The sequence below is a fragment of the Danio rerio genome, chromosome 11, assembly GCF_049306965.1.
Source record: "Danio rerio strain Tuebingen ecotype United States chromosome 11, GRCz12tu, whole genome shotgun sequence".
Taxonomy (NCBI): domain Eukaryota; kingdom Metazoa; phylum Chordata; class Actinopteri; order Cypriniformes; family Danionidae; genus Danio; species Danio rerio.
Genome location: NC_133186.1, coordinates 26,735,924 through 26,756,440, shown reverse-complemented (window position 1 = coordinate 26,756,440; position 20,517 = coordinate 26,735,924). Strand labels below are relative to the sequence as shown.

Genomic DNA, 20,517 nt, shown 5'->3' with positions numbered 1-20,517 from the left:
TCACGGGCGTGTATTCACCAGGGTTAATCCCCTGTCCGCCCCTGTCTTGCGAGAGGAGATTGCTGCCCTCCTGGCGAAGGGTGCAATCGAGCCGGTACCTCCAGCCGAGATGGAGAGCGGGTTTTACAGCCCGTACTTCATCGTACCCAAAAAGAGCGGTGGGTCACGGCCAATCCTAGATCTGCGCGTTTTGAATCGCTGCCTTCACAAGCTGTCGTTCAGAATGATGCATCCGCCCTCAGGATTGGTTTGCAGCCATAGACCTGAAGGACGCGTATTTTCATGTCTCCATTCTTCCACGCCACCATCAGTTTCTGCGGTTTGCGTTCGGAGGTCAAGCATGGCAGTACAAGGTCCTACCCTTCGGGCTCTCTCTGTCTCCGCGGGTCTTCACCAAACTCGCAGAGGGTGCCCTAGCGCCCCTTCGGCTCGCGGGCATCCGCGTACTCAATTGTCTTGACGATTGGCTGATTTTAGCCCACTCTCGGGAGTAATTGACTGCGCACAGAGACGAGGTGCTCCGGCATCTTCGCCGATTGGGGTTGCAGGTCAACTGGGAAAAGAGCAAACTCGCCCCGGTGCAGAGGATCTCTTTTCTCGGAATGGAGCTGGACTCGGTCACCATGGTAGCGCGCCTCTCCGGAGAGCGCGCTCGCCTGCTGCTGAACTGTCTGAGGGAGCTCGACAGCAAGTTAGTGGTCCCACTGAAATATTTTCAGAGGCTCCTGGGGCATATGGCTTCCACTGCGGCTGTCACGCCGCTCGGATTGCTCCATATGAGACCACTTCAGCACTGGCTTCAAGACCGAGTTCTTGTTCATGGCATGCGGGCACACACCGAGTCTCTGTTACTGCGCTGTGTCGCGGCACCCTCAGCCCCTGGAACGACCCCTCATTCCTGCAGGCCGGTGTGCCTCTGGGACAGGCGTCCAGTCATGTTGTTGTTTCGACAGATGCTTCCAGCAGAGGCTGGGGAGCCAAGTGTCGCGGGCATGCTGCTGCGGGCCTGTGGGTAGGTGCCCAGCTGCATTGACATATCAATCGCCTAGAGCTGTTGGCAGTGTTCCTTGCTCTCCGCCGTTTTTTTCCGGTGCTGGAGCAGCAACACGTGCTGGTCAGGACGGACAGTAAGGCAGCGGCGGCGTATATCAACCGCATGGGGGGTATGCGCTCTCGCCGCATGTCTCAGCTCGCCCGCCGTCTGCTCCTCTGGAGTCACCCGTGGCTGAAGTCGCTGCGCGCCATTCACATCCCAGGTATGCTCAACCGTGCAGCCTATGTGCTCTCACGGCAGCAGATTCACTCTGGGGAATGGAGACTCCACCCCGAGTCTGTCCAGCTGATATGGGCGCAATTCGGGGAGGCCCAGATCGATCTGTTTGCTTCCCCCGAGAACGCTCATTGCCAGTTGTTTTACTCCCTGACCGAGGGCTCTCTCTGCACGGATGCACTGGCCCACAGCTGGCCTCGGGGCATACGCAAGTATGCGTTTCCCCCAGTGAGCCTGATCGCGCAGTTAATGTGCAAGGTCAGGGAGGACGAGGAACAGGTTCTGTTAATTGCGCCCCTCTGGCCCAACCGGACCTGGTGATCAGAGCTCTCCCTCCTCGCGACGGCCCTCCCATGGCAGATCCCTTTGAGAGAGGACCTACTTTCTCAGGGACAAGGCACCGTCTGGCACCCTCACCCTGATCTCTGGAACTTCCACATGTGGTCCATAGACGCAAGGAAGACTTAGGTAACCTGCCGCCTGCGGTGGTTGATACCATCACTCAGGCTAGAGCCCCCTCCACGAGGCGCGCCTACGCCCTGAAGTGGAGTCTATTCACTGAATGGTGTGTCTCTCGCAGAGAAGACCCCCGATCTTGCCAGATCAGTGTTGTGTTCTCTTTCCTTCAAGAGAAGCTGGACAGTAGGCTGTCGCCCTCCACTCTCAAGGTTACGTTGCCGCCATCTCCGCTCACCATGACGCGGTGGCTGGCGGCACCGTGGGAAAGCATAACCTCATCATCCGGTTCCTCAGAGGCGCTAGGCGAATTAATCCAACTCGCCCCCCTCTCTCGCCCTCGTTCTCACGAGCCTGCGATTTGATCCCTTCGAGCCACTCGATACAGTATCTTTAAGATTTCTGTCCCTGAAGACAGCTCTGCTGGTCGCGTTGGCTTCCATTAAGAGGGTCGAGGACCTGGAGGCAATTTCGGTCAGTGACTCGTGCCTGGAATTCGGGCCAGAATTTCTCACGTTATCCTGAGACCCCGCCCGGGTTATGTGCCCAAAGTTCCTACCACTCCCTTTAGATATCAGGTAGTAACCCTGCAAGCGCTGCCCCCGGAGGAGGCAGACCCAGCCCTGTCCTTACTTGTCCAGTTCGCGCACTGCGCATTTATGTGGACCGTACTCAGAACTTTAGATCTTCTGAGCAGCTCTTTGTCTGTTATGGCGGACGGCAGCAGGGAAATGCCGTGTCTAAACAACGTTATCCCACTGTATTGTGGAGGCCATTACATGTGCTTATTTGAGCAGAGGTCAGCCGCGCCCCCCGGGAGTGCGTGCGCACTCCACTCGGAGCGTTGCATCCTCTTGGGCGTGTGCGCACGGCGCTTCTTTAACAGACATTTGTAGAGCTGCGGGCTGGGCGACACCCAACACATTTGCAAGGTTTTATAATCTGCGAGTGGAACCGGTTTCCTCAAGGGTGTTAGGGACCTTTGGTGATTGAGGAAACAACTCGGTAGGTGTTGTAACACGCTTGCGGTGCCTTTTTTTTTCCTAACACGGAGATATGTGCAACCTTCTGTCTGTCAGTAAAGTTCCCCATTTGGTGAGCCCTGCAGATTCCTCCGAGGCCCCCAGCACTGACTCAGCGGAGAAGTCACTTGCTGGCCCACTACGTTGTAGGTCTGCCCGCTGGTCAGCCCGCGTTTTGGGTATAGGTGCCTGCTATGGCCGATCCCCGCTGGTGATCCCCATATGCTTTTCCGCCACGGTTAAGTTCCCCCCTCTGGGTGGACCCGTGCTTTCCCTATCCGCTAACCACCTTCTTATGCGCACTCCCCCTTCTCAGGGTTAGTCCATATGTAATTCCATTTTGTTCCCTATTGGGTGCGGATGGTCGCCGCAGCGTCCTCCCTACTGGGATGGCACGCTTCCCAACGTACTGTCGTATATTCCTAGAGTTATCTAGACGCTAGCGACAAAAAAATATATATATACCTATTTCGTAAAACTACTTTTGAAGTAGGATAAGTTAGGGCCAAGGGCACGTTGGAGGACCGCGCCTCTCATGATCTGGGTGCGTCACGCTTGCCTGACTGCTCTCTCATGATGGGTGTTGGTAAGGTGCAGTCATTATGGCGCTTTCAATGGGCTCCCATACGTGGATTTAACATCAATCCACTTATAGTGCTGGAGTTTCCCCCGAAGGGGAACGTTCGAGGTTACTAAAGTAACCCTTCGTTCCCCGAGGAGGGGAACGGAAGCACTATACTCCGTCGTCATAATGACTGTTCCTTAGCTGTTAAAAGTCTCTTCAGCTTAAAAAGGATAGCGTCTGCTGGCGCCAGGTGTGCTTATATGCTCAGTTAATTGCCTTTGCAGCACACCTGCGCAGGCTTGCGCTGCCAATTCATTCTTAATTGGCCCGTTCAATACTCTTTCAGACGAGTAGCTTCTGAACCGAATCTCCCATACGTGGATTTAACATCAATCCACTTATAGTGCTTCCGTTCCCCTCCTCGGGGAACGAAGGGTTACTTTAGTAACCTCGAACATTTTCAATTGAAATTGCACATCTGAATGTGATCTTATGTTTTATTTTGGATTGCAGCATCCAATAATTAAATGATAATGATAAAATAATGTTATGACTCACAAAGGACCAAAAATGTCCTTTAATGTTCTACTGAAGGAAAAAATGCATTTATATCTTGAAAGACCTGAGGGTAAGTTATCATTTTAGTTTTTTAATAAAACTTTCATTCAGCATACATTAAATGTCACACAAATAGATTTTTCTACCATCAAACATTGCGAGTTTGTGAATCACTTCTGTATTCTGTACACAAAAGATAATATTCTGTCATTTAAAGGTGCTGTTGTCACAGCTTAAACTTAGTGTCTTTAACAAGCCTTAAATCTAGACATCACTGTCATGGTGTCCACAGCCAACTTCAGTCAATAAATTGATCGTATTAATTTGCACAAAACATTCAATACACAAGTCAACAAGGTATTGAGTGACTGGATCACACATCCTTAGGTCTTCCTCCAACATTTAACCCATATTGACAGCTGTGCATCTCTTTAGCTTGCACTACAATAAATCAACATATAAACGTATACACATACATATTTTCTCAGCAATGTTATAATCATAGCTGAGCACTCTACTGTAGTAAGATGAGAGTGCAATTACCTCCAAGACAATTTCATGAGTCACTGAGCAAGCTGGGTTCATTGAACTGCAGTTTGTGTGCTTGACGTATCAGTAATATCATTAGCATCCGCTGTTTTACAAGTTATCTGTGCAGTCTTGTTGCTTTTTTCATTGCGTCAATTGCCAGTCTACAATCTTCTCTATGCCCAGACATTTTACTTATGATTTGCATAGGCAGTGAATAGCTGGAGTATCTTCAGTCAAATGTAACAAGAAGCAGTGGCAGTCCTGACTCAAATGGTGCCCTTGGCGAGACCAGACAAGCCAGAAAAGCTGCTTGGAAAAGTTAAATTTCATTGAGAGTGTTTGGGTGGAACTGAAAGCAAGCTGCACAAGGCTGTCAATTCAGCTGCGTCGAGCGATACAGAAGTGAAGTGCAAGTCTGAGAGTTTTGCCCTCCAAAACCCAAGGCAACTGTTTATACTGCCAGAAATTGTCTACTGAGAAGAAGAGATACAAACTTATAGTTCAAAAACACTACATTCAAAAACTCACAACAAGAGAAAATACTAAGAAGAACCAAGAGTCCTAATGCACCAAAATTATCCCGTAGGAAATGTTATTAATTAAACTTCTTAATATGATGAATATGTTGCTTTGAAACCACAGATCATGAAAAATACTTTGTCCTTATTGGGAAATGAAAATCTTTTTACTTTATTACATTTCAAAGATTAAGGTTGTGTTCATGCTTGTAGGTAAATTCTCTGGTTTGTGTGGTTTGGGGCAAAAATGAACATAATACATTTGGTGCTGGTTCATTTAGCACTGACACTGTCATTTTAAAATGTAAACCAACATAAAAAAAGACATACAGTGTTCAGCATATAAGAGTACATCCTTCACAAATCTATCTTTTGCAATTAAGAAAATAAGTAGTATGTGAAAAGACGAAAATAGTTGTTAGAAACCTTCAGTATACGTGTGGTCATCAGACTGCTTCTCCACAAACAAGGGGAGGGAGAAAATCAAAAGACATTGTCTTAGAAAAATAATTCCAAAAACTTCATTTTGCATGACATTGCCATCAAATTCGAAACAAATACCCAGGAGATACGTATCTTTTGACCTATTACTTTTCTGTATTGCTCCAGGACTAATTTCATATATTTGTTTATGAAATAATAAAATGTTTAGTTCGGTGCAATTTTTTTTTCCAATACTTAAGCATCTTATATTTTTTCATCTATATTTATTTTTATTTTGAGCACTATAAACTGTAGATGATGGATAATAAAGTTCAAAGTGTCTTCTTTCCAAAGATATGTACGTACATGAACTGTGAATCTAAACCAAATTATTCAGCAACTGTTAATTTTTTAGTTTGGGAAGGTCATTTTTGAGAAAATGCCTCTGACGATGAGGAAAAGAAGGACACTGATATAGTCTCAAAAACTTTTTTTCCCGAAATCTTATTTTGCATGCTATCTTCACTAAATCTGAAATATAAACTTATGAAACACTTGGCTTTCAAGGTATATTTTTTCTAGGATATTACATTTCCTGTGTTTGTATATTGAAAAACAAATATTGAACACAATACCATTTTTTTCTCATGACTTCATGATGTTAAACTTTTTATATTTTTGAGCAAGAAACTTCTCCTTTTACCACAGTAAAGCCCAGAGTGTCTTCTTTCCAATGACGCCTAATTTATGCTTGTAGCTTACTGGTGTCAAAAACTGTTACTATTAGTGCTGGCTATTCATATTTTCTTTAAGATTCTTTGCAATATTATATTTGTGCTTATACAATAGGTTGGTTAGTACTGAAGCCAGATCCAGAACAAAAACTTTAAATCAGCATCTTAAAATGTTTACACCAAAATGTTTATTCTAGGAATTTTTTACATAAAAAATTATAAAGTGGAAAAACCAAGAGAAAACAAAAAATATTAACGCTTTACAATAAGGTTGTATTAGTTAATGTTAGTAATTACATTTACAAACATGAACAAACAACACACAATACATTTATTACAGTATTTGTTTATGTTAGTTAACACTAGTTAATGAAAATACAGTTGTTCATTGTTAGTTCATGTTTACTCACAGTGCATTAACTATGTTAACAGGCATGAAATTGGATTTTAATAAGACTTTAGTAAATGTTGAACTATGATTAATAAATGCTGCACTAGTATTGTTCATACTTAGTTCAAATTAGTAAATACATTAACCAATATTAACTAATGAAACCTTATTGTATAGTGTTTCAATATTTTACTTAGACTTAAATACATAATGTTTCTAAATATGTTTGGTGACTAAAATATTATTTTAATAAATATATCTGTTTAATAAATCAGTTTTGTTTAAATGCACCAACATATATTATCTTTATTAACTTAGAAATGGATAAAAATATTTATTTTCAAAATGGAGTGTACTCATTTATGCTGAGCACTGGATATATTGGAATGCTTGAGTTATTTAAAGCAGAAGGGATTTAGATTTTCTGTCAATGCTGTTATCATTGATCAGCTAGGAAAATTATACAGAAAAGGATTTACATTATGGTTATTCTGTGCTGATATTGTTTTGTGGATTATTGTTAGTGTGAACAGGACTCACACTATAACACATTATATCTGATGCTAAATATCTGCACAAAATATTTTTGATGAATAAAAAACTGTTGGCAATTAATGCAACTGTTCAGACACAAAATGATATTGAAAGTTAACTGAGTTAAGTTGAACATGATACATATGCAATTCACACAAAACAGGATATCTTACTAAATATCTTAGTGATTTAATGCATATAAAGAGGATATTTTTTCTTTTGGACTCCACTGTCATTATACAGTCACTGAAAATACCTTCAGAAGGAAGAAAAGCAATACTGAATTGAAACATGATAGGGTAAATAAATAATGATAGAGGTTTGATTTTCTTTACTTTATGACAACTATGATTTACTGCAGACTCTTTTTTGTGAAAGGATAAAGCAATAATCTTTATTTATTGCCCTCAATGTTTTTGGTACTTACTGTATGTATATTGCACAATTTATCATGTTAGGTAATTATAGTTTCGACAAATTACCATATCACACCCCAAAGGACACATAGTCTATGAATCATCTAATTATTCATTGTTTGTGTTTCCAGAGAAATATTCAATAGAAGTGGATTCCTATATTAGAAAAGTAAATCATTAGGGTCACATTAAGCCATGCTAATGTGATAAATCACCATTGGGGTCTGGGCTTGCTAAATTAGTAAAGAGGATGTATTGTCTTACGCTAGTGGCGTACTGGATGTCCTTCCAGATGGACGTCTCTCGCGAGAGGTCTGAAACTTCAAAGAGGTTTTCCAGGATCACCTCGCCAATCATGTCGTGCCGTGAGAAGCGGTCAAAGTCAAAAACGCTCAAGTGGAGTTTCCTGGACCCCAGCTCCTCGTATGGTACTGGAAATTGAAAGGTCTCATCAAACGTGGGGTTGAGCGTCTTGCGGTGAACACGAGTTTGAAATTTACGCTTGCGGTCAGGCAGCAGGTAGATCTTGACATATGGATCGGAACTCCCGCACAAATCCTTTGCAGGAAGATCGAATGCCTTGAGGATAGTGACGAGGAGGAGCTCTCCCTCATAATCGTACTTTAGGGAGAAGTTGATCTTGCCGCATGATTTGTCAGTGTCATTTTTAGAAGAATCCTCTGCTTCCATTGTGCTCTGTTTATAAAGTTCCGGTTGGATGCGTCCAAGAGAGGCAGCGGTGCAACTGGGATGGTCCTCCACGTCTAAAAATTCACTTCCGCGGTCCAGACTGGTGACATGGTGCATCTGCCTGGGAAGGTGCTTCTTAAAGGAACTATGCCTGGCAACATTCAGACAAAATTTAGTGGGTGAATCATTCTGTATTGGTTCTTTCACAAAAGGCACACCAGGTGCTAATCTACATTTGAATAATAAACCATGATCAAAATGCAAATTGATGGTGATATTTTGGGATGTGCTATTAGTTTCCCGCTATATTCTCGTAAAATACACTGTCAGAAAAAGGGGACATAAGCTGTCACTGGGATAGTACCTTTTTTACTCAGTTTTTCAGTTTGTGTGTTATGCTGCTGTTTGAGAAAAACAACATTTGAAAAGTTACAACGCTCAACATTCAATGCAAAGAGAGGTATTTTCTTATACAGAATTCGCTTATTGAGGCCAAAAACAAACAGCTAGTAGAGACAACAACAAGCTTCTTTCTGGGTTAGTGACATTACACTCCCTGTAATCTACATAAACCCTTGTGTGGCTTTTTCTGAAAATGTCCGGTTAGCTATGAGGACAGACTGGGCCAGTTGACCAACCAAGTTTATTTCTTATGTCTGTTGGAGGAGCTTCCAACCAAAAAGTCAACAGAAATGTATAAGGGCAGAAACTGCCTTGCAGAGTGTGATATAATAATAATAATAATAATAATAATAATAATAATAATAATAATAATAATAATAATAATAATAATAATAATAATAATAATAGGCGACACAGTAGCGCAGTAGGTAGTGCTGTCGCCTCACAGCAAGAAGGTCGCTGGTTCGAGCCTCGGCTGGGTCACTTGGCATTTCTGTGTGGAGTTTGCATGTTCTCTCTAACTTCGCGTAAGTTTCCTCTGGTGCTCCGGTTTCCCCTACAGTCCAAAGATAGGTAAATTGGGTAAGCAAAATTTTCCGTAGTGTATGAGTGTGAATGAGTGTGTGTGTGTGTTTCGCAGAGATGGGTTGCTGCTGGAAGGGCATCCGCTGTGTAAAAACGTGCTGGATAAGTTGGCGGTTCATTCCGCTGTGGCGACCCCGGATTATTAAAAGGACTAAGCCCTTTATTAGTTGATAAGTTGGGGAGAATCTCCTCAACCACCACCAGACTAAAGCATCCACCTGGATGACGTGACGGCAGCCATATTGCGCCAATCTGCACACCACACAACAGCTGATTAGTGGAGTGAAGACAATTCCATCAACCTATTTTATGCGCATTTTGGAGATGCACGTCAAAAAACGGTTGATGGAAATGCCATGATGTGCATAAATTTTAACTGAGTAGGATAAAGTTTTTATTCAATAAGAAAAGATGTGCATAAACTGTGATGGTAACACGTTTATCAAACAAATTCCAGTATGCGCATTAAAAAAAGGTCATGTGATTTTGTTATAAGAAATTATGCGATGATAAAAATGTGTGTGAATGGATAAATCAGCAGGCTGAGCATACTGTAAAACATTAGTAATGTTGTTTTGTTCATTCTAAAACACCTTAACTATTTCAGTATTAGTGTTATTATATTATTAATGACCTACAGAGTCAAGAGCATCTATGCTCCGCGTCTCATGCCTTCAAACGCCACCACATGTTCATTGCGTGTCTAAATTGCCTTCTGAGACACAAGTCAGTTATTAAATAAAGAAAAGATTCACGCAGCAAATTCTGTTTTTACTAGCTGCTGGTCTCATTAATACCTCATCCAGCAGCAACCTAGCTTTCCCATGTGGGATCCCATGCAGATACTGACTGAGCACATCCCTGCTTAGCTTCAGTGAAGTGTTGCAGAGCACTCGAACAACGCTGATTGACCTCCCCTTTATTAATAAAGGTTATCTTTTGGCATTGATGATTCCAGGAAGATTGTTTAACATCCTTAGCACCTTTTTATCAATCAAACAAACAAACAAACAAAAAAAGGACAAAAGTCTCTTTATAGTGGAAAAACATGCTTAAGATTAAATGTACTTTAGGCTATGATAAAACTTTTATTTTCAAGAATTATTTTTCTAAAAGATCCTTTATGAAACCATCAAAGGTTCCTCTATGGCATCACTATAAAGAAAAACATTTTAGGTTCTTCTTTTAAGATTGTAAAGTGTCTAAATTAGAACCTAAAAAGAACAAATGTGTACCTTATGAAAAGATACCCCCCAGCAACAACCTTTATACCTTTATTTCTGAGAGTTTATTGTGTTTTTTCCACTGTCTGACCTTCTTTGTAGTCAATAAGTCCCAGAGACGAACTTCGGGTCTAATTGTGTCTGACATTTACGAGATTTCCAAAGTATTAACATGATTAGGAATGACTGGAGCTAACCTCATAATGGCTTTGTAAATACAGTAAACTGCAATGACCTATAAGAAGGTCTTGAGACAAGCATTTCTTCATTCTTCCAGAACACTGACCTGTTGGAGGAGGCCGGCTCGGTTGTTTGCCGTGAGATACGCGTCCGTCTCAGAAGATGATCCTTCATGGACAGCTGCACGTCTGCGGGGATATCTGGCGACGTATGACTAATCTTCACTGCCGCCTCCAGAAAGTTCCCAGGATCCTTCAGCTTGTCTGCTGCCATAATGTCTCTGAGGGCCGGGTAGTAGTCACCGTGACCTTCTTCTCTGGGTTGTTCTCTCTCTGGCTGGGTGGGAGCAAGGGCGGTGGCGCTAGAGGAAAGCACTTTGCTGCGCCAGGACACCCAGCACAGCTTCCAGGTGGCGACGCTGATGACACCCAGCAGGGCCAAACCGCACACCACAAATACAAGCAGCAGGAGACTGAAGGAAATGTCTGGACAGAAGATACAACATGAACAGAGGTGGACATTGGAAAAGGAAAAGCACACACAACAAACTAAAGGACTTTAGACAGGTTTCAATCAGTGTTTCAGCTATAAAGTGGGTTCAAATAACTGTAGAGTGTGTTAATCTAAGTACTGTGACCTAAAGATATAATATACAAACTGATAAAGACATGTTCTAGAAAGCTAAAAAAAAAAATTGTAGTTGCTTGTAGTATAGCTACATTTCCACTGCATGACATTTGGACACAGCTGTCGGAATACGCCCCCTTGTGGCAGCTGCACAGAAATGTCAGTTTTGTCGTACACTATGGGTGGGAAGCTGATTCTTAACCTAGTGATTAGCACTGTTGCCTCACAGCAAGAATGTCTTTGTTTAAAGTCCCTACTAAACCAGATGACATTCCTGTGTGGAGTTTTGCTCGTTTTTCCCATGCTCGCACAGGTTTTTCCCGGGTTCTCCAGGTTTCCTCCCAAAGTCCAAAAAACACGTAATGCAAAAGTATATTGAACACAAAATTGATACCATAGCCAAGCTCTTAGCGAGTACACCTCTCCTCAGTCATCCATATCCGTCATTTAGCTAGAAATAAGCCAAGGGGAGTTTATGGAGATCTACTTAAGCTCCGCTCTCGCCTTGCACAGGGGAGGGAGCCCAGGGTTTGCGGATCTCATAAGCTCAGGGCTCTCTCCCGGGTCAGCAAGCCAAACAAGCTTTATTATCAATCATCAGCTAAGTGTGAACTCTGAAAACTACCATTTCTCATCTTGTGCACATTGACCTGCTTGAAAAACACTGGAATAAATCACATCCGATCGGCCTCTAGTCGCAGGAGTTCAAATATTTTAACAATTCTGCAGCTCAAATCGGATATGAATTTTCTGCATACGGAGATGATCGGACCTCCGTGCAGCTTCTGGACTGCTCTCCATTGGAAAGAATGACTTCTGGTCTGTTACTGCGTCTGAAATCGCATACTTTCATACTATATAGAACACTAAAAATGCAAGCCAAGTAGTATGTCTGAATTTGAAAAATTCGAAAAACAGTATGCGAGAAGAACCTGGATGACCTTCTACTTCCTGTGAGATTCTGAAGTGTGCATCCAACGGATACTATGCTATACCATTATGCTTTGCGTAAGAATTTATGGATGGGAGTGAACTGATGCAGGTAGATCACATAATCATGACAAAATGGCAGATGTAGTACATCTGAGTTCCATTCATACTACAGATATTCATACTGTATAGAACAAACTTTTCTAATGGTCGAGTAGTAAATTCAAATTCAAATGCAATACCTACTGAGTAGTAGGCGATTTCGGACACAGCCTATGTAATTTTTGCAAATTCACTAAAATAATGACCAGCTGTGATTAATCATATCATGTGCTTCTCTGGAAATTAGTTTTTTGTGAAACTACACTAATACTATTAACCTGTGCCCCTTTGATATTTTCTGATGCCCTTAATCAGGCTTTTTGATTGAGAACCATTGTGTTACATAACTCTTTCTTAGTGTCAAGTCAGCAGAATTTGCTACAATGAAGAATAAATCACACAAAACCAGATGTTTAAGTTATCAAGGGCTAAAAGTATAAATGCATATCAATTTCAGTTTCACAGCACAAGTCTGATAGGATAAGTAACTGCGTGTCAACTCACTCAGAGCTCTTTCACCCTAATCCTGGACCAGCAGGCCATCCCTATTGTTGAGTCCTGCTATATAAAATCAGCAACAGCAAGCAGCTCTTTATAAACGTGAGGAGAAAAAGCTGCTTATATATGAAAGAGACCTCAGTGGTTTAGCCTCAGCAAAACCCGAGGCCAGTGTTCATCAGTTTACTAAAGTAGCATTTTTCAAGTTTCCTGTCTCTTCCGTTTGCCTGTGGTGAAGTTAATTAAAACAAATCATGCCATGAATGCTGCAGACATCTTGGTCAAGCACCACAGAGCACTCGCATAAATATTAATCATCACATGCTGAGAACACAACCTACAACATAGTTGTGGAAATGATCATTCAGTGTGATGCCCGGTCTGGTATGGCTCTTTCCCTTTTACTAGAGACAGCAATTGGTTCTTTTGCCTTTGAAATAGGTTTCTTAAAGCCATTTCAAGTGCGAATATCACAGGGTAATGAGCAAATCGTCAGACCGCCTAAACTTATCAACACCACTGAGTAGGCAGTATTAAGTGCACACAGCTTCCAGATGGAATTGCAAATGAGATAAATGTAATTACAGACTTCTTCATACAAGAAGAGCAGGTCATTGGTCAAACTCCAGCTCGACGGAAACAATTATATATCCGAGTGAATGAATAAAAATGTTGATCTATTTCTTTAAGATTATTACAAATGCGTTGGAGTGGGCTCTCAGGGCTGGAGCACTTGGCTGCCAACCAAGAAAACAAACAGGTGCTGCATCGATGTACATTCTCATTTCAATCACACTCTCACAGTCGTTCGCTTCTCCAACTGGGGCAATGTGGGAACACATAAACAACTTGACAAAATAATTAATGTGCCAGTAAGTGTGGAAAACCGAGCACTCGGGAGGCTTTGTGGGGGGAAATTATAAATTTACAACACACACACTCAATGGAGATAGAGATTTATTAATTTATAGCTTAATTGCAGACGTGTTATCGTTGAGTTCTGTGCACTCTACAGACATTCAACAGTAGACAATCGATTTTGTAGTTGCTTGCTCAAGTCAAAGGGTGCTTTCACACCTACCTTATTTAGTTCGATTGAATCGCACTAGTGTTCGTTTCCCCTTTTGGTATGGTTCGTTTGGGCAGGTGAGAATGCAGCAATCGTACTTGAGTGCGCATCAAAAGCGGACCAAATAAGCGTACCGAGACCTGCTTGAAGAGGTGGTCTTGGTACGCTTTCAAACGAACCCTGGAGCGGTTCGTTTGTGGTGAGAATATGATCCGTACTAAAACAGGTCCAACCGCAAAAAGTACTGCGCCTTTTGGACCAATTCAGCTGCCGTAGGCCGATGCACTGTGCATTATGGGATATGAAGGAAAAATATTTGTTGACAGCGCTTTTCCAACAGAGAGAGAGGGAGAGGGGAAAACATTACCTGATGGATCGTTGGTAATATTTCCGCAAGATGAGCATGTCGCAGTTTAGCTAAATTAATTCATGCCTCCTCCTGAAATGACGAGCGATGAATTAAAACACTGTTTTCCAGCCGAGACCACGCTTCATTCTCGAAATGTATAGTTTGTCTAAAGCAGGCATGCAATCAGTCAGCGCAGTCATCCCTTCATAGTAAAAAGCGACATTTTGTCTCTGCCGGTTTTGTTTACCTGCGGGAGAACAACATCTGGCCAACGAGAGATGTGGATTTTGTCAGATGAGTGCATTTTGGTTCGTTTGAACTAGTTCGGACCGACGGCAGAAGATGCAACAATGTATCATTTATTGCCCTTGGTGCGGACCAAATGAAGCGAACTACAGATGTGAAAGCACCCAAAGTCTTGGCTAAGAAAAATAAATAACTGGTAATAAAAAGTAATGTTTATCAGTACTTAAAGTGTTAGTTCCCTCATTAAAAGTGGTATTTTATTAATTACTCATTGATAGATTCAACCCAAGCTCATTCTGGAAACGTAGCCCCCCGGACGTTTCTGGAGACCGCGATTTACGTGGCCGGAGGTACGTACGGCCGCGTTTAGTTTTTTCGAGCGAACGATGCGGGGCGGTGTGGCACCTCTCCGCTCCTCCTCTTCGTGCTCGCCGGCCGACGGCTTGCCTCTAAGTGGAGGGCTTTCCCGATGCAACCAGTTTGTTCGCTTAGCTCACAGCGTTACGTCAGCGGAGTGGAGGCCCCGGAGAAAGAGGAGCTGGTCGCGGGGACGACGACCGGGATCGAGTCCGGGGAACAGCGGTTCACGAAATCAGGTAAGACGAAAAACTTAATCCGAAAAATAAGATCGAGAACGCGGCGGGATCCGAAAACGCGGTCGAAATCGAAGACGAGGGCTTTTGCTTTTTTTTTCTGGACGGCTTTTGCAAACCGTCACTCGGGTTTAGGGAAGGAGGAGGAGCAGGAAGAGGAGGGCGGCTAGGTCCGCCGATCCGGCGGGTTTTCGTGCAAGAACAGCGCGGGCGCGAACGGCGCGCGCTCCCGAGAGGCGCCCGAGACGCAAAAAAGCGAGCACATCGCACAGATTCAAATCATGCTGTGTGAAATGAGTTTTGACTGAAAATAGCATCTGCAATCACCTACAGCCAATGAGAGAGCAGCATTCACTTGTGTGTGTGTACCTGCAGGCTAGCCAGCGGGAAGGGGAGGAGGAAGTTTAAAGCGCTCATTTTCGGTTTATTTGGACCCGAGAAATGGAGGATAAACTAGTGGAGGTTTGACAGATGCACCCGTGTCTGTTTGATGTTTCGGTCACACTTTACAATAAGGTTCATTAGTTAATGTTAACTAATGCATTTACTAACATGAACAAACAATGAACAATACATTTGCTACTGAATTTGTTCATGTTAGTTAACATTAGTTAATGAAAATACAGTGTATCATTGTTTGTTCATGTTAACTCATGGTGCATTAACTAATGTTAACAAGCATGGACTTGGATGTTAATAATGCATTAGTAAATGTTCAATTATGATTAATAAATGCTGTACATTTGTTTTTAATGATAAGTTCATGTTAGTAAATGCATTAACTTATGAACCTTATTGTAAAGTGTTACTGACGTTTCATACAGAAAGTTAAAAAAAGAAAGTTGAGGAGAAATTGCTAATTCCCTTCAAACCCAGGTGAGCATATATGTACATTTTCTACCCCATTAAAGGCTTCTTTCTCATTATGTAGTTAACAACAAAATACATACTATGGGTTTTTGGCTGTGAGACGTAGTTTGGATGAAGTTGTCGACGATTCTTCCTTTTAATTCATGCAATGTGAAAGCCCCTGTCGCTGATCCATCTTGCAGTGTCAACAAAGCAGCGACAAAACGCTAGCCCAGATAGTCATGCAGTGTGAAAACATCTGTGATACGACTACTTTGAAAATCATGCAGTCTGAACTCGGCATTACTTATTTTATGTATTAGAGTCATCTAATACTTTGGTGAGCCACCCAAGAACGGTTAAGCCAAATAAAGCAAAATCTTTTAGGTGATTTTAGGTGAAATCGAAGAGCTCCCTCATCTTACATAGACAGCATGGTTCCCCGACTCATTCAAATTTCAGAAAAATACCAAAAAAAATCTTCAAAACAGACCATATGCAATGCTTTATTCAGAATATTATACACTACATAAATACCTAAATGCACACAATAATCAAAATTAGTGACTTCAATAAACAGTTTCTCGGATGCGCCTTTGATGTATTACCCCGATTATGTGGCTCTGCTGTGTTTCAAACAGAGGAAGTCGCACGTGGGCATCCGAGGCGTACATCAGTGCACAACGCTATTGTGAATGTGCGCCTTATACTGACACTGAGGAGAAGAAACTGTTGAATAAAGTAATTTTTTGTATTATGTGCCACTGAAGGCATGTGGACTGTTTTGAAAATGCTTTTTTTGGCATTTTCTGGACTTTGAAATGGTCTAAGAATGACAAAATGGTGGATGTAGTAAATCTGAGTTCCGTTCATACTACAGTATATAGAACATTCTTTTGTAACGGTCGAGTTGCAAATTCAAATTTAAATGTAATATCTACTGAGTAGTAGCATTTCTGACACAGCACGACGAAGAACGACGACCGACAAAGAACAAAGAACGACGGTCTCTGGGGATTGAAACGATATGGACTAGTAATTAATAACATAATTTTCCTTTTTGAGTGAACTAACATTTTATTATCAGTACCAGTGTTATACTGTATAAACAGTAGTTTAGTTTTTAAATGTTACAGTATGTCAGTCAAATTTTGTTTAGATTAATGCTAATGCTGTATTGCTACAAATGTTTTTGTACATGTCAGTCAATAATTTAGTTACCACCCAGTTTTTACTCTTACTAGGGCCAGACGGAATCTGCGGACGTTTTTTGCTGTTTCTGCGGATAATTTTAGTAAAAATCTGCAGATTTCTGCGGAATTATTTTGGGAGTATCCAGTGGAGTATCAAAACTAAAACCTTAATATATATAGAAAAAGTAATAAATTACTGAATAAAAACTGAATAAATTTAGATTTACACATTTACTCAAGTAAATAAACAGAATTAATAATGGGCTAAAAATCTGCAGAAATCTGCGTAATTCTGCGGAAAATCTGCAAAAAATCTGCGGAATTCTGCGCGCGCAGATTCCGTGTGGGCCTAACTCTTACATGCATTTTCTGTTTCATGAAGGATTCTAAAAAAAAGACTTTAAGCTTTCACAAAATAATAATAATATCAAAAGGTTCAAGCCAAAATAATTCTGTCATCATTTACTCATGCTGATGTCTTCCCAAGCCAATAATTATAATCTGTGTTTATCATGTGAATACAAAAAAATGTAGAGGGCTTTTTGTCCCTTCATTGACAGTCTGACACCTTCATAAACACTGTTCAAAAAATCCATATTAATTGAGTAGTTTAATTCACATATAAACATTGATTAGTGAGCATAAACAGAAGCTCAACTCTACATTGCCTGATCAATGTTTATATGTGAATAAAAGCCCAAAATACGTCTGTTCATCATCTAAAGCACTTATGTCTCCTCAGATGACAGAAGATTAAACCACCGTTCAATGCATATGGATTTATTTTTCTCAATGTTATTACTTGCAGTACATTTTGGAGGGACAGATATCTCTCATATTTTATTAAGAACATCCTCATATGTGTTATAAACATGCACATTATTTACAAGTTTTAAAAGACAAGGGTGAGTAAATTTTCATTTTGGTGCAAACAGACCCTTTAAGTCCACATGTGGCCTGACTTGAACCTTCATCAGATCACATAGTCAGATAGAGATGTATTAATCTCTCAACAGTTGGACTCTTTCTGCCGCAAATGAAATATTAATGGATGTGATGCAAGGTTACACAATCATTACACTGTTTATGCTTTGACAGCTTCACCTCACGCAGGCTGGAGAGCATTAACAAGAACAAACTGCTATCTTCCAAAGGCCCCAGAGACTCTATAGTGATGTGAATGATCTTTACGAGCATAAACAAAAGACAAATGACTACTTTGCAATTAAAAGCTTCTATCTGCATTAAAAATGTGGTGCAATAGTCCAATAAAAGTTTCTCATAAAAAGAGTTCCTCATCTTGACTGAAATGTATATTTCATACAGAACATGATGACTTAAAACGGCATCTATTGTGCAAAATAAGTTGGTTTAAACACAGGTGTGTGGCAACAGTCTGTGAATACAGACTGTTATATTGAGTGATATTCTCCCTATGGTAATACACTGTAAACCCGCTCTTGTCATTACTAAAGATATTAAGTTAATATAACTTGACATTGCTTAAAATACCAAGTTTTGGCATCAAAATGTAAACAGGTATTGTCATAGTCACCAGCGATCTAGCCCATGCAGATCACTGAAGAACTACAAATCTGCCAGCAAAAAAATTACATGTCCAGTCATGCACCACTTACACACCTGGCCTAGATCTCTATGATTGCAAACAGACACCGCTGAAGCTATTCAGGACTAATTACACAGACTAATTTCATATATATATATATATATATATATATATATATATATATATATATATATATATATATATATATATATATATATATATATATATATATATATATATATATATACATACACGTCTCAAACACATGTTGCTGAGTCTTGTTAAACTGTATAATGAACATTACGCCTGTTGACCACCTGATATTTGACTATGACTCTGGATTGCCTGTGTACATCTGTTTGCCCCTGTGTTGACCATTGCTTGCCTGACCTTCTCTGTATAATAAACCCTGCATTTGGATCCACACTCACCCCTGTTATCAGTGTCACTTCACATTACAGGTATGTTTAACTTTCTCATTAGGGAGAAAAAAATTGAAATAATATTTTAAGTTCTCTGAACTTAACATTTTAATTTCTTTACACGACTCACCATGGCTGCGTCCGAAACCACAAACCACCATACTATATAGTACGCTAAAATCAGTATGTGAGCCGAGTAGTATGTCCAAGTTCATAGAAAAACAGTATGTGAGAAGTACCCGGATGACTTACTACTTTCGGCGAGATTCTGGAGTGCGTAACCCATGCAGGCTGTGCTATCCCATGATGCCCTGCGAGCGAAGTCATAAATAGAGTAAAGCGACGCAAATTACGCAGGTACGTCACGTGACTATGTGAAAATGGCAGATGTAGTACGTACAAATTCCATTCATACTTTTCACATTCATACTGTATAGAACGTACTTTTCTAATGGCTGAGTAGTACGTTTAAATTCAAATGCAGTACCTACTGAGTAGTAGGTGGTTTCGGACGCAGCCCATGTCTTTGTTTAAACTATTGGTTGCGCTTGAAATTCTGCCTTGACAACCACGCTGATTGGTTGATATATGTTATATGACACAAGGTTGTCATTTTGCTTATGATTCTGTATTTTGCTGAAGCGCAGCAGGATAGAGGCACTACCTGAACCTATCTGACGAAAGAGAAAATTTAAATTAGTAAGTAGATATTTAAACATGCAAGAAGGTTGCTGGTTCGAGTCTCGGCTGGGTCAGTTTGGTTCTGTATGAGGTTTGCATGTTCTCCTCGTGTTCGCGTGGGTTTTGTCCGGGTGTTACATGTCATGGCAAGGGGGAAAGTAGTAGATTAATAGATTATTAAGTCAGTCAGTAGTGATCTCTCCTTCATTAGCATAAACAGCCCTGAGTGAGAAGCAGCTGTCCAACATTAGAGTTTTCACCTGCCAAAGATAATGCCAGCGACTAAGAGACATTATAAATGTGGAGTTGTAGAATGCACTGCAGTCTCTATAGACATTTTTTGACAATATCAGATATTCACATAGATAACATTAGCCTGTTTTGAATATGCTACTTATGCTGACACATAGGTCTTTATAGGGCTGCCTCCTAGCACAATCTTATTTGAATTTGAAGTAATAGTCACTGAAATGGCACAATTTGGATCAAATCCCAAAACGTGTATTTTCATTGAGTTATAATAAATATTTGTGTAGTAATTTGTGCTGAAACTTCACATACACACTCTAAGGACATCAGAGACTTTTTTAACATCTTGTAAAAAGAGGCGTAATAGGCACCCTTTAAGTAAGTACTGCTAAAATGCATCTACATTCATCTGAATCTTAAAGTGTCTTAAGTTTGTCACCCATGGCATTTATATCTTGTCTTTATTTTTGTTACATAAATAATAGCACGGTGTGGGAGGTCATGTAATGTTATTTATCTGAGACTTTATCAACCAAATTTTAAGATCTACCAAGGGCCATTTAGTTATTTATTATGTCCTGACTAGGTAAACTATAAAAATTCAATAGGGTGTCCCAGCTTTATCACATGACTCTAACTAAAGA

General features: G+C 41.0%; 1 protein-coding gene across 2 annotated transcripts in view; it reads right to left on the bottom strand.

The window, feature by feature from the left end:
* The window catches only part of syt6b (synaptotagmin VIb), an 89,286-nt gene that overhangs the window by 9,916 nt on the left and 58,853 nt on the right, over positions 1–20,517 (bottom strand). For both annotated transcript variants that reach the window (XM_068224344.2, XM_073916733.1), the window contains exons 2-3: positions 10,605–10,983; positions 7,683–8,259 (exon numbers count right to left, since the gene is read on the bottom strand). In XM_068224344.2, coding sequence (XP_068080445.2) covers positions 7,683–8,259; positions 10,605–10,983 — 956 coding nt within the window. The remainder of the gene's footprint in view (positions 1–7,682; positions 8,260–10,604; positions 10,984–20,517) is intronic.